This window comes from Aethalodelphis obliquidens, unplaced genomic scaffold (assembly GCF_003676395.1).
Source record: "Aethalodelphis obliquidens isolate GAN/ISIS:26980383/991018 unplaced genomic scaffold, ASM367639v1 scaffold22, whole genome shotgun sequence".
NCBI classification, from domain to species: Eukaryota; Metazoa; Chordata; class Mammalia; order Artiodactyla; family Delphinidae; genus Aethalodelphis; species Aethalodelphis obliquidens.
In genome coordinates, this window is record NW_020837966.1 from 26,296,915 (window position 1) to 26,319,065 (window position 22,151).

At 43.4% G+C, this 22,151-nt stretch overlaps 1 protein-coding gene across 6 annotated transcripts in view; it reads left to right on the forward strand.

Moving 5' to 3' along the window:
• Positions 1–22,151, forward strand: part of ITPR1 (inositol 1,4,5-trisphosphate receptor type 1) — a 318,999-nt gene that overhangs the window by 95,376 nt on the left and 201,472 nt on the right. For all 6 annotated transcript variants that reach the window (XM_027121458.1, XM_027121453.1, XM_027121455.1 and 3 more), the window contains one exon: positions 21,607–21,722. In XM_027121458.1, coding sequence (XP_026977259.1) covers positions 21,607–21,722 — 116 coding nt within the window. The remainder of the gene's footprint in view (positions 1–21,606; positions 21,723–22,151) is intronic.

Genomic DNA, 22,151 nt, shown 5'->3' on the forward strand with positions numbered 1-22,151 from the left:
CCCGTGGAGCTCACAGTGCTGTAGATAAATGAGGCAGTAATCCAGGGCCGTACCTGAGAAGCATTGTAAGAGGAGGGCGGCAGAAGTGCTGCAGGGTTTCCAGGCTGGAGAGATGACTTCTGGCTGGCATCACCAAGGAAGGGGGGCATTTGCGTTCTGTTGGGAAGATGATGGATCAGGGGGTCATTCTAGGTACTGAGGAGCCCAAGGGAAGTTGTAGAAGTGAGAGCAAGCTCTGTTCAGGTCCATAACTGGGTTTGGCTAGAGGTCAAGTCCTGGTTAATTTTTGTCTGGGGATTCTGACTAGCATGATATGGGATCCTGTTTAGCTGTGCTCATTGCAGGCTGCCCCTCCTCGCTTGTTGGGCCATTCCTGGCTGTGTGGTCAGACTCTAAAGTACACAGAGTCACAGTGGTCATCTCCCTTGTGTTAATCCCTGTGGTTGGTTTTGCAAACATCTGCAGAGACCTGCGCATTGGGAGGCTGTTAGCGTTAGTTGACTTGCAGATTCAGAGAGCTGTTTCTATAAACCATCCTGGAGCTCGCCTGCTGTGTGCTTCTGTGACTGTTTCCCACTGAATTTTCTTATCAAATGGCACTAACTTTCAGCGCCTGTCCTAGGTCTACACAGCCCTGTGTGGCTCTGGATAGCGAGGAGTGCTAAGCTTCAGTCCTCCTCCTGGTTAAGGTGTGTTACTGCCCTCATCACCCCTGGTTGAAAGGAAGCAAGCTCTCCTGACTACGACTGGTCATTGCCCTTGTTCTGCACACTGCCTGTGGCAGTCCAATCCCTTTATAACGGGGTCCTGTGATTCTTGAGGGCAGCAAGGAGGTCTTCTCCCTACTTCGTTATCTGGGTCTGTTTTGGGAAACCCTAGTTTGACCAGAGGATTAAAACATAATAACAATAAAGGTGAAAAATAAATAAAAATAAAGGTAGAGAAGTTTTAGGACACACAGTTGTGGTCCATGTTTTAAGATGCTCGTAAAGCATGGGAACATAGTAAAGGCTCTATCAAGTCGTACAGTAAATCGTTTTAACTTTTTCCAAATGAAGTTTTCCAAAAGTATGTCTAGAAGTGTGGCTCTGGATTTGGAGCGTCTCAGTTCAGGTATGATCTCACGTAAGGTACTTAACTTCACCGAGCCTTACTTTCCTCCAGAAACGTTGTCAAGTCCACTGGGTGTCCTGGTGCCTCTCTCTGGCTGTATCCCGTTCACTGTGTCTCCTACAGCATGGCTTCCAAAACTAGATGTCGTATTCACTTGTGGTCTGATTAGTGCACAGGATCATGAGTAATGCGTTGCCCCCTTCCCCACCATGTTTTGTTGCCATAAAACACTGACACGTTCTACTCGCATCCCTCCAAGTCCTTCCGAGTTGCATATTGCCTGTATCTTCCTTAGTGAGTTAGGATTTGCTCCCCAGCACGCAGAAGTTTACTGTTGAACCTGTGTGACGTGGTTTGTTTTGTCTCCTTCCTCTGGCCTGTTGAAGCCTGTTTGCTTCACCAGTGTTCTTAAGATCACTCCAAGCTTCATGCCATCTGCAGCTTCAATACAAAAGACAAATCTATTTTTGGAGAAGTCTGTTGAAGTGAGGCATGCTCTCATTTGGAGAATAATATTGGCGATATGTACTGGGGGTTTTCTAGGTGTTAAACATTTCGTCTTGACTGCAACCCTCAGACGTAGGTCCTTTATGAATAGCCCCATTTTACTGGTGAGGATATGGGATCTTAGGTTACGTTACCTGAGGTTGCAGAGCAGGGAGGGATAGAGCTGGTCTTGAACCCAGAGCCTGTGTTCATAGCCTCTCTGTCCACATTTGCAGATCATCAGCCCATGGGCTGACTCCTGCTCTCCCTAGTTTTTGTTTTAACCTGCACGATGTTTTAAAAATTGAGTTAGTTGGTTCACCCTTTAAAATTGTATACTTTACATAAAAACACAAAATTCTGGCTTTGGGGGAAAATTCAGAAGATCCAGCCGCTTTGGATTAGTGTTCTTACGTGGCAAAATGGTCAGAAACTGACAGTTTTTCAGAGGGCAAGCACTCTACAGTTTGCTAACATCCCTTCGTTTCCTGTGGTCCTCACCTTCTTAAAATCCAACTGCTGCAGCCAGTTGGATTTGTGATGCTGTACTTGATTCATAAAACTGGGGTCAAGAGAAGTAATGAACTCTAAAAATGAAAATCGTTGAATGAAAGTAATTGGCTGAAGCCCTCACCCACCCAGTGATGGCATTTTTACAGTTGGGGTCCTTGGGGTCATGGCTTTCCTTCCGTGTGGCACTAGCACAAGTCGGATCTCCTCTGCACTGAATTGGTCTTGGGCTTGACAGTGTCCGGTTCGCACATCAATATGCCCTGTTGTGAGGTGGTGGATGTAGTTTTGTGTTACTGTTGTTTAAAATTGTTTTATTGAGGTATTGAATATAATTGGCATACAATAACCTCCACATTTAAAAAGTGTACACTTCGGTAAATTTTAACACATGTATATACCTGTGAAATCATCACCATAATTAAGATATTCACCACCCTAAAAGTCTCATCCTGCCCCCTTTTAATCCCTATTCCCTCCTTCTTTACCCCACTGCCACCCCTACCCAAGGGAACCCTGATCTGCTTCATCATTATAGATTAGTGTGCGTTTCCTAGAATTTTATATTTAAATGGCATCATACAGCATGCCCTCTCTTTTGTCCGGCCTCTTTCCTGCACCATACTTATGTTAAGATTCATTCATGTTGTGGTTCTGTCAAAAGTCTGGTCTTTTTTTACTGCTGAGCACAGTTCCATTGCATAACTCAGTTTGTTTATCCATTCAAGGCAGATTTTTGGACATTACGGCCCCGGTTTCTGGCCACTCGTCATGTTCTCTCAAGCTCCCCCAGGGATTGGGGTTGGCATCTAGGATTTCTAAGGTCTTAAATGATTCTGTGATTCTGAGGAGAAGGCAACCTTGGGTCTTGTTGGGTGGCCTTGCTGGGGAACATGCAGATGGGCTCTATGACAGGCTGGAGCTCAGAAAGAAGGCTGTCTCTACCGACCTTCCTGTTCTGTGTTTTTTTGAGAAGGGTTTAAATAGCTTTAATTTTTGGCTTCTAAATTGAGAACACTTTCCTGGCATTTGTCAAATATATGTGAATGTTTATGTGTCTTCTGCGTAAAATGATAGTCTGTGGGCTGGTTAGAAATTGTAATGTGGAGATTATGGTGTGAAGGTTGGTATTCTGAGAATTTAAAGTTAATGGTGGTAGACACATTCCTTGGAAGGTCAAGATTGTGTCATAAAAGCTAATTTCTATGGCTGTCCCTCTAAGACTTATTTGCTTCCCAAATGGGAGTTCAACAGAACCTCAGTAGCCATCACAACACAGGAATGGAGAAATAAGAGTCCCACTTAATTTCTTGGTTGGGTGGTACAGCTCATGAAACCACATCCTAATTTTGTGGTCTTTAGAGAAATTCATTCAGTATTCCAAGCTGAATTTATTCCTGGAAGAGAACTTCGTCAAAGCTAACTTTGCCAAGTATGTTGTCATATCCATTGTTTAAAAAGTTATTGACAGTAAAGTAGCCTTGGAATGTAATCTCACACTGCCTTATATGTCAACAGAACCCATTCTGAAGACCTTCTGTCTTCTTTCTGTATTTGAAAAGTTGGGTTTTCAGACCCAGTTGCATCACCACACATTCTTACATACTCGAGTGCAGTATAGATGGTGGCTTTGGTTCTTATATATATGTTTGTTTAACTTTGAGAGAAATAATACTAATTTTACATTTTCAAATGTGTTTAATTATATTTGTAGGCTTTCTTGGTGAGTTTCTAGAACATTTTTTTTTAATAGACTTTTTTTTTCCTTTTGTTGCTGATAGTTGAGTGTGGGAAGTGTTGGGTGTACAATTAATTGCCTCTTAGAAGCAAAGGGGAAGGAAACCCATGATTTATAGTCAACTGATTTTCAACATAGGTACCAAGACAATTAAAAGGGGAAAACGGTCTTTTCAGCAACTTGTGCTGGGACAGCTGGATTCCCAGATGAACAAGAATGAAGTTGGACCCCTACCTCACACCATACACAAAAGTTAACACAGAGTGGATCAAAGATCTAAAGATAAGAGCTAAAATATAAATCTTCTAGAAGAAAACATAGGTATAAATCGTCATGAACTTGGATCAGGCAGTAGTTATTTGATATGACACCAAAAGCATAAGCAACAAAACAAAAAATAGATAAATTGGACTTCATGAAACTTAAAACCTTCAAAGGACAGTATCTTTCTCTTCAATAAGAAAGTAAAGAGACAACTCACAGAAAGGGAGAAAATATTTGCAAATCCTTTTTCTGTTAAGGACTAGTGTCTAGGAACTTGTAGAATTACATACACACACACAAAAAAAAACTCTTAGAACTACACAACAACAATTCCAGTGTGAAAATGGGTAAAGGATTTGAATAGACATTTCTCTTAAAGGCAATATACAAACGGCCAATTGGCACATGAAAAGATGCTCATTATCATCAGTTGTTAGAGAAATGCAAATGGAAACCACAGTGAGAAACCACTAGTATGACTAGAGTCAAAAAGGTGGACAGTAATAAGTGTTGGCGAGGATGTGGAGAAATTGGGACCCTCATACGGCTGAGATTGTAAAATCACGCAACCATTTTGTAAAACAGTTTGGTAATTCCTCCAAAGGTTGAATATAGTTACCATATTACCAGCAGTTCCGCTCCTAGGTACATGCCCAAGAGAAGTAAAAACAGATCTGCATAAAACCTTGTATGTGAATGTTTCTAGCAGCATTATTCATAATAGCTGAAAAGTAGGAATAACTCAAATGTCCATCACCTGATTAATGGATAAACAAAATGTGGTATATCCACAAAATGGACTATTATTCAACCATAAAAAGGAATGAAGTACTGATACCTGCCACAACATGGATCAACCTTCCAAACATGCTAAGTGAAAGAAGCCAGTCACAAAAGGCCATGTATTTTATGATTCCATTTATGTGAAATGTCCAGAATTCATAGAGACAGAAAGTAGATTAGAAGCTGCTAGGTCCTGAGGGGAGAGGAGAACAGGCAGTGAGCGCTACTAGGTACAGGGTTTCTTTTGGGGAAGATGCGGATGTTCTGGAATTAGATAGTGGTGATATCTGAATTTTTTAAAAAAACTGTTGAACTGTATACTTTAAAAGTGTGAATTTTGTTGGATGTAAATGATAGATCCATAAAAAATGGGTACATATTAAAAATTTCAAGCTTACGGGTAACAAAACATGAAAAGAAAACAGAAACATTAACTAAAATACTAAAGCATCAACTTCTGACTAAACAAGTGAAAAAAAGAACTGAAGGAGACGGAAATAAGGCAAGACCCATTTTTCAGATGAGAGTTTTTGAATGCGTCTGAGGGTGCATTCTAGGTGGGAGGTACATTATAGCTCAGCAACAGTTAGGGAAGGCTCATGTGTTTGCTAGGCTGTTTGGAACACAGGGATGAATAAGACCGTAGACTTCTGTTTCCAGGCATGGGCAGAGTTGTGGAGGTGGAAGGTGGGAGGGAGGTCAGGTAGGATAAAGTCAGAAGTCTCTGCTGAGGCACCAGGACACAGAGGATGATGCATTCCTGTTGAGGGATCAGAGTCTTTATAAAAGCATTCACTGCAAAAAGTTACTGGATTACCTGGAGAGCTGGGTATGTATCTCCTCTGCTGGGGGAGGAATGAGGGTGTCTGATTCCAACCAGGGAATATATGGGGATGAAAGAGGCTGTCTAGCTCTGTTGACAGCAAAGTAAAAGAGCATTTCTGCTACATGGGCATCCATTTCCTCAGGCAAAGAATGTGTGATTTTTCCACTGGGCACATAAGGGCCATGGGTGTAGGTGAGCTGGTGTGGGGCTTTTCTTAGCCAGGAAGGGCGCCCCATGGAGAAGAACCTAGGGTTGATGGATTGGACCTTCATTGGCTGCGGAGGGGTTGTGACTGCCAGAACAGATGCTTTTCCCCCTGAAGGGGGAATGCAGAGGAGGGACATCTAGCCATGGCAGGCTCACCTCCAAGATGCCTATTAAGGTGCCAGCCAGAGCAGATGGATGCCGTACACCTCCAGATGTGACGCCCCGAGAAGCACACAGCATCCCTTACGTAGTATCCCAGCTGGAGTCAAACCTTGAGGAAACATGAGACAAACCCCTAATGAGGAGCGCTCTGTTTTTTTAAAAAGGACTGTGTTCTTAAAAAAAAATGTCATGATCATAAAAGATGTGTAACAGCTGTAGTCATATCACAACTAAATGCATTCCCTCATCCTAAATTGGATCCCGGACTGGATCAGGAAGTGCTAGACAGGACATTATTGGATCAAATGACAAAATGAAAATCTGGACTATAAAAGTTGAGATAAAAGTATAGGATCAATGTTAAATTTACTGAAGTTGATAACTGCACCATCGTTACGTTAGAGAATATCCTTGTTCTTAGGAAATGGGCACTGAAGTAAATATAAAGGACAATAATGTGTGCAACTCCCAAGTAGTTAAGGAAATTATGTCATATGTATGTATCATACATATGAAGTGTTATATATTGTATGTGTACATACAGAGAGAGCATGAATGGTAAAGCAGATGGGCAAAATGTTAACAATAGGTGACTTTGGGTAAAGAGTAGTCTTCGTATTATTACTCTTGCAACTTTTCTGTAAGTTTCCAATTATTTACAAATAAAAATCTAAGAAAAAGTGCTCGTGAATGAAGCAGCTGTAAGTATCTGTCATGCCGGGCTAGAGTGTGAAGCTAGCCAAGGAAGGACTCTGCTGTTCTCCTGTCCCTCATCTCTTCCCTTATCCCTGGATCGGAAAGTGAAGTAGGCAGGATGGGAGTACGGTGGGGAGGATGGAGGTGTATGTCAGAAGGGAGTGCGGGAGTGGAAACCTGGCTTGAAATAATATTGGCAGCTTTGATCATTATAAGGGTTTAGATAATTTAAATTTCTGAATTGGCACTGTTTGCAACTTAGGGTAGTCAGTGTCTTGCTGTTTTTTTTTGGTTTGTTTGTTTTTTTAAATCCGGGGCAGAGGAAGTAATTTTTCCCACTGAATAGATGAGTCCTTCATGGTCCACGTACCTATTACATACATCATAAGGGAGAAAGGCACTGTTTGGCATTCTGGAGGAGGGAGTGATGAGTCTGCATCGTAGCAGAGTCAGGTAGGATGGGGAACAGGGAGGTCTTCTCTAGGGAGCTGGCCTTTGAGGTGAGCTGAAAGCATGTGAGAGATGAAGAGTGGCCTAGGCAGCAAATAGCCATGGTGCTGGTCAAGGTGGGGACCTGGGAATACAGTTTCAGGCGGAGAGAACAACTTGGTAAAAATACAGAAGAGTGACATGTGGCACATGTTTGTGAGAACTGTAAGTGTTTTGGAATGGTGGGAGCGGGGTGTTGGTGGAGGAGCATTTTAAAGAAATGAAACTGGAGAGGTGGGTGGGAAGGTGGGCAGCCCACACATCCCCAGCTGATGTTCTGTGCACCACGCTGTCATCTGAGGCATCTGAACGCTTTGCTTGCTAAGCTCTTTGAGGTATGTCTGACAGGACTGGGGAATCCAAGTGGCTGGCAGTGACTTCAGTTTCTTAGAACGTTGCTACTCAGAGTGGTTCCCCAGGCCAGCAACTTCCAGATGACCTGACAGTTTGTTAGCAATGCAGCTTCTCAGACCTGTCTCCAGACCTGCTGACTCAGTGCCTTCCTGTTAACAAGATCCTCAGATGATTGGTCTACATGTTCAAGTTTGAGAAGTCCTGTTCTTAGAATTCATTTATTCTGCAGGTTAGTGTTTTTCTGAGTGCGGCTGGGGACACTTCACATTAGAATCACCTGACTTACTTCACTTGCTATGATCATCTCTGAGTCCATCCAGGTTGCTGCAAATGGCAGTACTTCATTCTTTTTTACGGAAGTAAGTCAGGCAGAGAAAGACAAATATCATATGAGATCACTTATATGTGGAGTCTAAAAAAAGGATACAAATGAACTTATTTACAAAACAGAAATAGACTCACAAACATAGAAAACAGACATGGTTACCAAAGGGGAAGGGGGGGAGGGATAAACTAGGACTTTGGGATTAGCAGATACACACTACTATATATAAAATAGGTAAACAACAAGGACCTACTGCATAGCACAGGGAACATCTTGTAATAACCTATAAAGGAAAAGACTCTGGAAAAGAATATATATATATATGTATAACTGAATCACTATGCTGTACACTTGAAACTAACACACATTGTAAATTAACAATACCGCAATAAAAAAAAAGAAACATCACCTGGAGAACTTGTTAAAAATGGCAATTCTGGACTTCCCTGGTGGCACAGTGGTTAAGAATCCGCCTGCCAATGCAGGGGACACGGGTTCGAGCCCAGGTCCGGGAAGATCCCACATGCCGCGGAGCAACTAAGCCAGTGAGCCACGACTACTGAGCCCGAGCTCTAGAGCCTGCGAGTCACAACTACTGAAGCCCGTGCACCTAGAGCCTGTGCTCCGCAACAAAAGAAGCCGCCGCAATGAGAAGCCCATGTACCAAAACGAAGGGTAGCCCCCGCTCACTGCAACTAGAGAAAGCCTGTGCACAGCAACGAAGACCCAATGCAGCCAAAAATAAACAAATTTATTTATTTAAAAAAAATGGCAATTCCTACGCCCTGTCCCTCCACTCAGGCATTTGTATTAATTTGTATTGATAAAATCCCCTGACAACTATGATATTTGTACTTCTGAATTTGAGGTCAACTGCTGTGGTGTGAAATCCTGAAGGAGTGGTTCTCAGTTGAAATCTCCTGTGGAGTTTGGGAGGGAAAATTGCTCACACCCAACCTCCAAGGAGTTAGAATCTCCTGGGGAGGGGCCAGAGCATAGTAGTATTTTGAACACTCCCTGTGTGGCTGTGGGGAGTAGCCAGGGCTGAGAATCACAACCCTAAAGGGTTTTAGGCAGGGGAGTCAGTTTCAGAACAAGAGCTGTAGCGATAAAGTAGAGTTGCAAATACAGCAAACAAAGAATGTGGTTTTGAGATGTAGTACCAAAGGGTCTGGAATGCTTCCCTTTTCACCCCCTACCATTGTCTTTATCCCTCCATTGTGTCAATTTCGGTAACTTTAGGACATTGATTCATGAGAAGAATGGGAAGGAAGGCTTAATCCTGAGGTCCTCAGTGGGGGGCATTTTTGATTGTAATACCTGGGTGCTACTGACCCCTGAGATGTAAGGCCACAGATGCCGCCAGGCTTCCTACAATGCACAGGACAGCACCTGCCCCCCCAAGAAAGAATTATAGATGATGCCCACAGTGTCGGGCCTGTGCTGAGAAACCCTGGTATAATAATTTTGAAGCAAGGGGTCATTCTTGAGGTGCCTTCCTGGAGAGTTGCTACTCTGATAAGCCACTGTTTGGGGTGGGAATGTGTCATGTCTTTCAGATACGTGTTCTGGAGGAGAGAAAAATCTTGACAGTCATTTTTCTTGAGAGATATTTTAACTTGTAAAGGCTGTTTGATGGTAGACTGTGTTTGCTAGGATGAAAAATCAAATGTAAGTAAAGGAAACCTAAGTCGTGAAATAAATTAAGAAAATGACTTTTCTTTTTATTCAGGGTAAATATATGCCATCTTTGAGTGACTCCTGATTTGTTTACTTAGTTCCTTTTCGCTGAGTTAGGGTTGGTGAAAGGGTCCCTTTGGAAGTAATCTGTTCACTGAGGGTGTGCTTAGTATGCAAAAAAAAAAATCACAACTATGTATAGGGAGTGGCCCACATCATGTATGAAAGGGGCTGGTTGGGGAATCCTGGGTTGGAAGCACCGAAGGACCCAGAGTTGGGTCACTAGGTCTTCAGTGGAGACCAGGAAACAAACGAACAGAGCAGGACAGATGGGGCTGCATCTTCCTTTGGTCGTCATTGTCCGCTTGCCTTCTTGCCTCTCCATGGAGATGTGAATACAAACCAGCAGTGACAGCGTTGCTCACTTGGCCAAGGTTGCCTTGAATACCACGTGGAGAACGTGGGAGGGAAGGGCACTCATGGGGTCAAAGGGTGATGCCCTCCTCCCTGCCCCTGCCCCCGCCCTGCCTAGGTAAGGGTGAGAGGAGGGCCAGCAGGCTGGCAGTATTAGCCTTTCTCTTCTAGACCATGGGCCATATCAGGAGGTCTGGTCCACGTCACAGAAAAGCAGGATGTGCAGCATATAATGCAACAGGTTTCTCCAACTTCTCATTCTTTCCATGTCGTCCATCCCTCTTCCTGCCTCACCCACTGGCTTGAGCAGTAGATGCTGTTAAGCTCAGCTGAGAAGGCCTCTGACACTGTCTCTCCCATGTCTCCCTGGGCTGGCTTAGATGTTCTGCTCCAAACACCTTGGAGTTACCTGTTGGCTTCCGTCTGTCTCCCCAAGGACTCTCAGGGCCCAGGTTCTACTGACACTGTGTCTCCAGCACACATGTGCTTAAGAAATGTTTGTTGAATGAAGGAGAAATCAAATGCAGGAGAAACTGTGTACGTTTCCTTCGTGTAATGGGCGTTTCTGATGGCAAAAGTATTTTTCCAGGAGGATCTTGGGATAACCAACCCAATAGCTCATGTAAGTCTTTTCAGACCACGTGTTGCAGACCTTCTGAATGCCCTTTTGTAGAAGATGTGACATATCCTCAGAGGTTCACATGAGCTGTAGTGTTTGAAATAGCCAGGGCTATGCACTGTGAGATTTGATTTGCGTTGAGAGATACCGAGCATGTAGAGATCTACACAGCAAGAGTTTTAACCTGAAGTCCACGATTTTGTTTACTCTTCGTATATCTAACACAGAGCTGGGCATCCTAGCTCAATTTTTTGTGACTGTTGGATTTATTTGACAGGTCTATCCAGCTATTTACTCCTTTCTAGAGTATATTCGTTTTCAGGTAGATTGGCAAATTGGACCAGATGATATAAATAACATGCTTTTCTCCCTCCCTTCCTTCCTTTCTTCCTTTTTCCCCCTCCTTCCCTCTCTCCCTTTCTTCCTTTTTTCCTTTCTTCCTCTTTTAAAAATAGTCTTTTTTTGAACTTGGTGAACATTTGATTGATTTTTATAAAAATTTCGCATTTGAAAATAAATTAATAGATGATTTTGAAGCTATTGAAATATCTTTTATTATACAAAAATTTAAGCATCTATACAAATTGAAAGAATAATAGTATAACGAACCTCCACGTACCCAATACGCACCTTGACTGTTAGCAACTCATGGCCAATCTCAAGTCATCTATATCCTCCCATCTCTCTCTCCCCAGTTATTTTTTTTTAATTATTATTTTTTTTTTGTGGTACGCGGGTCTCTCACTGTTGTGGCCTCTCCCGTCGCAGAGCACAGGCTCCGGACGTGCAGGCTCAGCAGCCATGGCTCACGGGCCCAGCCGCTCCGCGGCATGTGGGATCTTCCCGGACCGGGGCAAGAACCCATGTCCCCTGCATCGGCAGGCGGACTCTCAACCACTGCGCCACCAGGGAAGCCCTCCCCAGTTATTTTGAAGCAAATGTCAGACAACATGGCATTTCATTACAGATTTAAAACCGCTGCCTGTTAATGGTTTCAAGGTGTTTGGATAGAACAGGGAATCAGTGGGGAAAAGGGACTTGGTCAGAATACCTCCGGGCATAGGGCTTCGTGCCAGGGAATGCTTATTGCCCAGAGTGTCCTGTGGTGAACAAATAACGGCTGCCCTTTGGGGAGACAGTGATGTCATCTCCCTTCTGCCCCTCCTCCTCTCCATTATGAACCAGTAAGCGCCCAACCCAAACCCTGACAAAACAAGGTGTGTTTTCGCAGCCACAGAAGTCGGACACTATTGTTAACCTTTTACATGAAGCGGAAATTTGTTTTTCTGTTATCAGCAAGATCATCCTCCTTTTTGTGAGAACAAGTACTATCTCAGTTTTTTCTTTCCTTAAGGTATTACACACACACACACACACACACACACACACACAGACACACACACACACACACACACACACACACAAAGATGCACAAACCTTAAATTTGAGCACTGCTTGATGTTTTAAATACACTTATACCCACATGACTCCCACCCAGATTGAGCTAGGAGAACATTTCCAGCACCCCAGAAAGTGCCCCTTCTCAGGAAATACCGCCCCCAAAGGTAACTGCTATTTTGACTGTGGCTCTAGCAAAGTTTTGCCTGCTCTTGAACGTCACGTGAATGGATTCATTCAGTATAAATGGACTCTTTTTGCCTTGGTTTCTTTCACTCAAAATAGTGTTTGTGGGGACTTCCCTGGTGGCACAGTGGTTAAGAATCCGCCTGCCAATGCAGGGGACACGGGTTCGAGCCCTGGTCCGGGAGGATACCGCATGCCACGGAGCAACTAAGCCCGTGTGCCACAGCTACTGAGCCTGCGCTCTAGAGCCCGCGAACCACAACTACTGAGCCCGCGAGCCACAACTACTGAAGCCCACGTGCCTAGAGCCCGTGCGCCGCAAGAGAAACCACCGCAACGAGAAGCCCGTGCACCACAATGAAGAGTAGCCCCCACTTGCCACAACTAGAGAAAGCCTGCGCGCAGCAATGAAGATGCAACACAGCCCAAAATAAATAAATAAAATAAATTTTAAAAAAATGTTTGTGGAATGCATCCATGTCGTTATGTGTAACAGTCGTCTGTAGCTGTCCAGCATTAACGTGGAGCATGAGATGCAATTCGTTTATCCATTTTGTCTTAGTGGCTAGTATTTGTTTACTCTGTGCCAGAATCTGTACTCAGTGCTTCAAGTGAAGTAGTTACTCTTCTAGGTTAATTTGTGAGTTACCCTTTGTGGTTATTGCCCTTTTATAGGCAAGAAATGAAAACCTACAGAGATGAGATAATTTTCCCCAAGATCATACAACATAGAATAGAGCTGAGGTTTAAACCCATTCTTCCAGATGGCAGATCAGCGTACACCTCAGTGCTTCCACATTTGGGTTTTCTGTGACTTCTCTGACGTGGTCTATAAGCTTCCACAAACATCATCAGGTCTTAGGGCTCTGGGGTGCCTTGGGGATCATCTGTTTTCCAGGGAAGATGTGTGGACACAGAGAGCTTTAGTAACCTGGCTGTGGCTTCCTGGCTAGTGAGTGGTGGAGCCAGGGCTGGAACCCGGGTTTCCAGATTCCTTGTCTCTTATTGTTTTTGGCATTTTTGTTACTCTACGGGTCAGCTCGGACTTTTGGTTGCAGACAGCAGAAACTGACTCACCTAAGCCAGGAGGAAACTGTTGAAAGGCTATCAGTCACTTGCAGACTCAGCAGGGAACCAGACTCAGTGCTGGGGGAGGCAGGCTCTGGACATTTCCCGTGGACACATCCGGCACCGCTCCCACGAGCAGTCTTGAACTGGCCCTGGGACTTTGTATCCATGTGTCCCGGTGCAGAGTCCAGGGCAGAGGCTCCAGCTGTCCAAGCGAAGGCAGATACCTGTGTTGGGGCTGCCCCTAGAAGGAACTCCTGGGCCCATGTGTCTTCCACAATGGGAGGAGTCCTTGCCTTCCCAACTAAGTTTTTACTTCTCTGATCTATATTCAAAAAGATAAATAAAAATTTAATTGGCCAAGCTAAAGTAGGTCAAAAAGGGAAGTTTCTCCCTACATTTCTCGTTTTTAATGTGTTTGTGAATGATGGTCCTGCAACCAGGTAAGATGATAAAGGTACAGGAGAGCAATCTTGGGAGTCCTCAGTCTGAGTTTTCTACTCAGAAAAAGCATCTGGTCACCTTAATGGGAAAAAATTACCTTGTTGTGCTTTGTCTCTCAGGAACAATGTCTGTGTTTTCTGTAGATAGGTAATGGAAGGTTGATTTGGCAGTCCCTATTGGAAAATGTCACTGGACTTCAAAGGGCTTCTTCTGTTCTGGCTTGGGGAAATGTGATTCGCATGCAACAGACACAACAGTGTGATGTACTGGTTTCCTCTTACTGAACTGGACTTAATTACTTGTTTATGGAAGGCTTCTGTTGGAAATAGGAGTAGGTTTTCCTTTTGTGAACTGCCGTTGAAGAGCATTCTTCCACCTTGAGTACCCACTCATGGACTGAGTACTCATTCACTGATCCCATATTTACTGAAAGCACCAGGGACAGGATGATACAGAAGGCAGATAAACTCTACCCTCATGAAGCTGTTTGTCCAGTAAGTATGAGTTGGGAAAGTCCTTAAAATCCAACAATTTTGTTTTCCCCTTTCATTGCTTCTTTGAAATCTTAACTCCCTTGGTGGGGAATTAACATTCCCCTTTCTCTTTGTTAATCATATTGTCTGCTCCTTCTGAAATTTTTACTCTGTTGCCTCTTTTTCAAAAGAAGCCAAGATATGTACGATCAACACTTAAATTTTTCGTATTTGAGCTCATGTACATCTACTCTTGATTTCTCCCTATATAAAATTGCATTTGTATATACTCACTGAATGAAGAATTTTAAAAAGATGATAGCTTGTTGACTGTTCGTCTCTTTGATCAGTGAAGTAGGTTAGAAGAGCTCAAATTCTGTGCGATGAGGGACTGTGTTTGCCTAGTTAACTACCGCCACATCAGCCAGTGGATGGGGTAAGAGACAGTGAAATGGGCGCTTGGCAACATGGAGGACAGACTGCAGCAGGGGTTGCTCGGGTCCACAGCAAACTCATTTCTTCTTCCTGGGCACTCGACTGAAGGGCATTTCTTAGCTCCTGGCATCATGGGGGTGGGGGGATCATGTGATTGGTTATCATTGATGGTCTGTGAGCACACGTTTAATGTTGCTTCCAGGCCAGTGCGCTCAAGAGCAGATGTGCCTTCTCATCGCCCTTTTTCCTAGAGCATTCTTCTACATGTGGAAGTGCGGGATCTGGCGACCTGGGAGAGATTTCTTTGGAATGTTTGCCCAGCAGAGAACTGCTGAATTATATGTTAGAGGTTATGTGTGCATTCCTTTGTAGCCACACTGAACGATAGTGCAGAAAGGTTTCCACATCCCCTCTGATCCTTGTTATTATCCAGCTTGTTGGCTTTTGTCACCCTGTAGTGTAAAGTGATATCTCACTGTGATGTTGAACAGTGATTTAGTATGAAAAGGTCATGTTTAAAAGTTACAGATTTTCATTGATACATGGGTTGGAGGGGAACTGCTTCATAGATACAGGGTTTACTCGTGGGAGTGAAGAAAATGTTTTGGAACTAAATAGAGGTGGTTGTACAACATTGGGAATGTACTAAATGCCACAGAATTGTTCATTTGAAAATGTTTAATTTTATGTTATGTGCATTGAACTTAAAAGAGTCAAATATTGATAAAATGCAGAATAAAAATAACGGTCTTATGTCTGACACCTCACGCTTTCCCACTTTTTTGAGGCAACAATTGAAAACATTTTAACATTTTATTCTGGTATTTACCACTGTATTTCTAGATGATGTGTGTCTCTTCATATCTGTAGATGAATTTATCTTAAATATCACCTGTTCACTTCCTGTTATTGTACATGACGGTGGCTTCTGATACTTTCCTGCTCCCCCTCCATCCTCCCATTAAAGTTGTATTACTTTTTTTGGCTAAATTAATAGTTAGTCTTAGATTTTTATGACTGTGTAAATATTGTTCACCATTGAGCTAAACACATACTACATTTTATCAATAGTACACAGCTTTTCCCTGGAGTTCTTAATCATCTCATTTGTCCTGATTTGCCTATTAGCTCTTTTGTAGCATTTACTATCTCCCTCTGCAGGCTTCATCACGCTTCCATGTGGCAGGCGGAGGGGATGACCCATCACTCCTGGGTCTCAGCCCATGGGCCCTTTGTCCCTGCTCCAGGTTGGGCAGTGATGCCCTGTACAGTGTCATCATGGGGTCCTGAGCCTTTCCAGGGTTCCGTAGGGCAAATAAGCTTGCTTCTCACTGGTACCCTCACTGTAGATACCTCCCTCCATCTCTCAAGTTCTACCTCTCCATCCTCTTCCCATCTTCATTTATTCCAAAAGAAGGACTTGAGTTTCTCAGAAGATGAAGTTGCATTTTTTTGGTTTTTAATTTTCATTGTGTTGGAGTTTTTTGTTGGGGGAGGGGAAAAGGAGAGGAAAGGTCTTTATTCTGCCCTCTGAAAACTATGAATCAAGTTCAAGCTTTTGTAAGGCTCAATTAACATATTCTCTAGGTTTGGTTAGATCTCCCTAGCCAAGATGAGTAGCTACATTGCATTTGTCGTACTGATTTCCTCAGCTCTCTTCTCCAGTACCCCCATCCTCCCTCTTCTTCTGCCCCTAACCCCTTAAATTACTGACTGTCCTGTATTTTCAACCTGCTAGTTGACCAATGGCCCACTGAACATTTCAGCTTGGTTGTTTCATAGGCATCTCAAACCAAGCAAAGCCAAAATAAGATTCTTGATTTCTCCTATTCTCCTCTAAATCCACCCGCTCCCGGCCTTCCCTTTCTTAGGAGGTACCATCGCCAGAAGAAAGCTCCTGTAGAAACAAAAACCAGGTTCTTCTTTGTTTAAAGCCCTTTGGTAGCTTCCCACAAGGACAAGCAGTGCCTCCCCGTGACCCACACAACCCTGCGTGATGTGGCCCCCTGCTTGCTTCTCCAGACACGTCTCCTGCAACTCTCCCTGCGTCCGCTTCCCTCCAGCCCTTCTGTGCTCATTTTTAACCTCCTGAAGATTTCCTTCCAACTCGAAGCCTTCGCACTTGCTGTTCCCTCTGCCTGGAAGGCGTTGCCTCTACGTTGTTATCAAAGCCGGGCTCCTTCTCACCCTGCAGCTCTCTGCTCAGAAGCCGTGGACATGCCTTTCGTTGATGACCCCGTATAAAGTGGTACTCCTCCACACCAGTCGTATTGGGCTGTTAGATAATTCTCGTCTCCGTAGTCCTTTAACTTGCTGTATACTTCAAGTTGTGTATTTGACTAGTTTTTCGTTGTCACTAGGGTTATACTAAGAAACTTGTGCATTGGGTTCACTCTTACAGTCTCAGCCCCCTGTACTGTGTCCAGCACATAGTAGGCACTTTAATAAGTAGTCATTGGATTCATGAATAGACTGCTGGGGGCTCAAAGCTGGAAGTGACTTAGGACAAACCTGATGTCGCTTCTGGAGACCTAGGGATTTCAGCATGTTTAAATCCTTAATACAACAACCATCTTTGTGCCGCTACATTACTCCTCGCCCCTGGGTTACCGGAGTGTACAGAACAGACACGAGTCCCTGCCATCAGGCACTTTGCTTTCTAGAGTTCAAAGTTCTAAGGATGTGGAGGACAGCAAGGAGATGGGGGGTTTCGGCCGTTCTTCTGGCAGACTTTATTCTCTCACTGAGTCCCTGATGTGTGGCTCCGTCGGCTTCTTGCTTTCTCACCCTGCTGGGGACCCCATCAAGGTGGCTCCAAGCACACCTGTGGCTCCTCTTCCTCCTGTTCTTTCTTTTTTTAAAAAAAATTAATTAATTTATCTTTGGCTGTGTTGGTCTTCGTTGCTGCACGTGGGCTTTCTCTAGGTGTGGCGAGCGGGGGCCACTCTTCGTTGCGGTGTGCGGGCTTCTCATTGCAGTGGCTTCTATTGTTGCGGAGCATGGGCTCTAGGCATGCGGGCTTCGGTAGTTGTGGCACGTGGGCTCAGTAGTTGTGGCTCGCGGGCTCTGGAGCGCACGCTCAGTAGTTGTGGTGCACAGGCTCAGTTGCTCCATGGCATGTGGGATCTTCTCGGATCAGGGCACGAACCCATGTCCCCTGCATTGGCAGGCAGATTCTTAAGCACTGTGCCACCAGATAATCCCCTCCTGTCTTTTCCTAACCAAGCACCACAAGTCCTAAGGTCATGGTTAATGTGGCTGCTAAGCAGTTGAGTGTTCTCCCTTCAACCAAGTTCTGGAATGCTCTTTATTTATTTATTTACTTTTATAAATTTATTTATTTATTTTATTTTCGGCTGCATTGGGTCTTCGTTGCTGCATGTGGGCTTTCTCTGGTTGCAGCGAGTGGGGGCTACTCTTTGTTGCGGTGTGCGGGCTCTAGGCTCGCGGGCTTCAGTAGTTGTGGCTCACAGCCTCAGTAGTTGTGGCTTGCAGGCTCAGTAGTTATGGTGCACGGGCTTAGTTGCTCCGCGGCATGTGGGATCTTCCCGGACCAGGACTCGAACCCATGTCCCCTGCATTGGCAGGCGGATTCTTAACCACTGTGCCACCAGGGAAGTCCCTGGAATGCTCTTTAAACCATGGAAGATCAGCTATGCCTGTTTTCAGCCCGCGTGCCCTTTAACACTTAACCCAGCCCCTCCATTCCGCTCACTTCTCCTTTGCTAGCCCAGTGTGGCATCTGCTAAAGCTTAGGAATATTCCAAAGTAATTTTTTGAAAGCTTAATTTAGTTTATTTTTTAAAAGCCTTGAAAAATCACTTGTCACATAAGAGATCTTTGTGGCATTTCTTTGGGGCAAAATCAAAGCACAGTGTGTGTGTGTGTGTGTGTGTGTGTGTGTACATGCACATATATATACACACATACATACTTCTCCCAAATAGGTACAATTCTTCCACCAGATTCCCTATATTTGTGCATTTCTATACTTAGCACAGTATTGGGATCCAGCAGAACTTTAACTTTGTCCTGCTGTGCCATCCAAACAGCAAAGGGCAACATAGAGCCGCTGAAGTGCAAAATTTCAGAAGGTTACTTTAACATCATATTTGAATTGCTTAATCTAATTTTCACTTTGAATCAGTTGCTAAGCAACTGGGAAGACAGGACAAAATCAGCAAGGCTAATTTGGTTCTGTTACTAGTATGTTAGCATCTCATATTTACATAGACAGTTGGTTGTAAAAACGCTTAATCCAGTACAATGCTGTTTTGCCCAAGAAAAATAGTTGTTGTGGAAGTTACAGCAAGGCTTTGGTTGGATTGACAGTGCTTCAATTCACACTCTCATCTTAGGTCAGTGGAAAGCTATCTGAAATTTGAGCCTGTTTGTAGTCCATTGGTTTGTTAAGTGGGTTATACCCACTGACAATACCATCAACAGTTGTAAAATGGTACTTTCCATTGCATGTTAATCCCTTGGCGTTATAGATCCAGCCGGATCCTTAAATCAACTTAAGTCAAGTTATGGGTGGGATGGGGTGGGATGGTAATGCATACCAGTTAGCCATCATCATATAAATTGTGCTGGAGGGAAAAATAATAGTTTTTCTCAATGTCTTCTTATTGATGAAAATTGAAATTATTAACCTCATTTAATCCATAAAAAGTTGTGTACCAGATATTAATACCAGTGACTTAAGTGTTTTGAATGGTTTTTTGGTGTTAAGTCTTGTGATTATCAAGGACGTCACCCTGGTCCTGCGCAAGTGGCACCTTCTGTCTTGTGTCAGAGATAGGACATTTAACACTGGCTGGTAGTCTCATGGTTGTGTGTGATTGTTCTCAGGGTGAATGGAGAGTTCACATATATCAAAGCGGTAGAAAAACTGTGTCTTTCAGTGACGTCATGAAGTTGCCACTGATACAGTAAATAACAATGACCTGTGAGTTTCATTAGAGATGAAACTTTTATCTTTTAAACCAGTTTCCTGCCATGTCCTTTGTTCTCTAAAGACCTGGATAGCGTCTTTCATGCGCACTAACAATTACTTTCAGTAGATGGATTACATTCTTGATAAAGATGGATATCAGTGATCTTATATTTGTCTGGTAGCTGCTTGTGACTAGGTAGAAATATTTAGTGAAGAAGGAGGTTATTGAAATGGGAAAGTACCTTTTTTTCTGCAGTTAATTGATTAAAAATTATTTTCTGAACAGTGTCAAGTATTTGTATGCATTGTACTTCGTAAAAGTTCATTGATTCCAACTGAATTAGAGGAAAGACTTAGTATCTGTGTCCTTGACAGTAAATGAATATTTTTTACTTTGAGATAGTTATTTGGCTAAGACAAAAACAGTATTTAGCTGTTCAGTGTCCTTTCAGGGAATGTCTCAGTGAACAGATATGAATAAGTGTACAGTTAGTAGATTAAGTTTTTTATAAAAGCTTGCTCTGATCTACTTTCAGGGTGCAGTTTTCCCAAATCTGGGTGTTCATTCCAAATTTATTAATTTTACTCTACAGATACCATTTGAAAGTCCTGTATGTCAAAAGGTAAAATTTTCAGAGAGTGAGTATCAATTCTAGTGTTAGTTTTTTTTTTGTTTTTTTTTTTTTTTTTTTGCGGTACGCGGGCCTCTCACTGTTGTGGCCTCTCCCGTTGCGGAGCACAGGCTCTGGAAGCGCAGGCTCAGCGGCCATGGCTCACGGGCCCAGCCGCTCCGCGGCATGTGAGATCTTCCCAGACCGGGGCATGAACCCGTGTCTGCTGCATCAGCACGCGGACTCTCAACCACTGCGCCACCAGGGAAGCCCTAGTGTTAGTTTTTTAGAGCGGTTATTTGTAAACTCTTTCCATGGCATATCCCTATCAAAAAAATTTGACAAAAATACCCCTAAACTCTGTGTGTGTGTGTGTGTGTGTGTGTTTAAAAGTTATATACATGTGTCACTGTACTAATAGATTGTATACATTATAAAAGCAAGCAGGAAAATATGTTGATGAAAAAGATTAAGATTAAACAATAATGTGTCCTCTTAATCATGATTAGCATATTATCATGAATATCTTAAGGCACATGGGTGCTTTCAGGGCAACGTTCATCATTAGAGACAACATTTTAAGTGTTTTTTAAAACAGTTTTTAATATCTGGGTGACTTTTTTTTCCACATCTGGTTAGATCATCATCATTTTTCCTTTTTCTTGTTTGTGGGGTTTGCATTACTCCTCTCTTCGGTGTTTTGATTTCATTGCAGACATCTTTTGAAGCCACTAGTCCATTTTGTGAGTTAGTTCTACTACATAAAACAATGTAAAAAGTCATGACCCCAGGCATTCCTAAACAGAAGCACATCACCATGCACTGAGAGAGAGGGAGAAGACACAGGATGTCTCTGCAAGTTCATTTATTTTCTTCCTGCTCTCCAGAGAGTCATCTGGTAAACAACACTCAAGAGACCATTGCCCAAGGAGGTGTCTCCAAATAAGCTTCTGTTGTTGTTGTTTTTTTTAATGTAGTCAAATTGAAGTGAGTTGGATTTATATCCAGAAATGTTTGTAGGTACTATTGCATACAGTGAGACTACTGCCCTTAAAGTTGTCCATCATAAAGGAAAGGAGATAACTCTGGGGCAGCATTGAGAGCTCTGAATTTGGAGTCTGAGTCCCAGCTCTGCCCCTAACTGGCTGTGTGACAATGGACATTTGACTTAACTTTCTAGAAGTTTCATTTTCCTCATTTCTAACCTCACATAATGGTGGTGAGAATTAAAGGTCAGAGGAGAGGTTTGTAAAAGGGCCCTGTAACTTACCATTTACACTTTCATGTAATTTATAATGCGTTATAGAAATAAAAGGGGAAAGTTTTTTTCATAGGTTGAGTGTATATACGTCCTCAGTAACAGTTTTTACTTGTTTGTTTCACTTCTAGATTGCCTCTTTAAACTATGTCCCATGAATCGCTACTCCGCCCAGAAGCAGTTCTGGAAAGCTGCTAAGCCAGGAGCCAACAGCACGACAGACGCAGTACTACTTAACAAACTACACGTACGTATGGGGATGGAGCTCCATGGCGAGGTCTCGTGAGCGGCCGTGTGGGTTGTGTCTGAGTGGAATGGGTCGGGAAGATGAGTTTTGCGGTCCTCTAGCTCTGGATACCAGCTTTCATACAGTCTTTGATAAAGGGCTAAAAGGGAGCTGACCCTAAGGAAAGGTGGGTCGTAGTCATCCTGAGATGTCTTGAGAGTTTCTTTTTTCTCAGCCATGCCCTTTCTGGGATGGCTTTAGGTACGGTACTGGTTATGAGCACAGGGTCAGGAAGCCAACTGCCTAGATTAGAATGCTAGCTTCACCACTCACTAACTGGACATCTTGGGTGAGTTACTTAGCCATTTTGTGCCTCTTGTTACCTCATCTGTAAAATGGGAATGGTAATAATATACACATCAAGAGGTTGTTGTGAGGATTACATGAAAC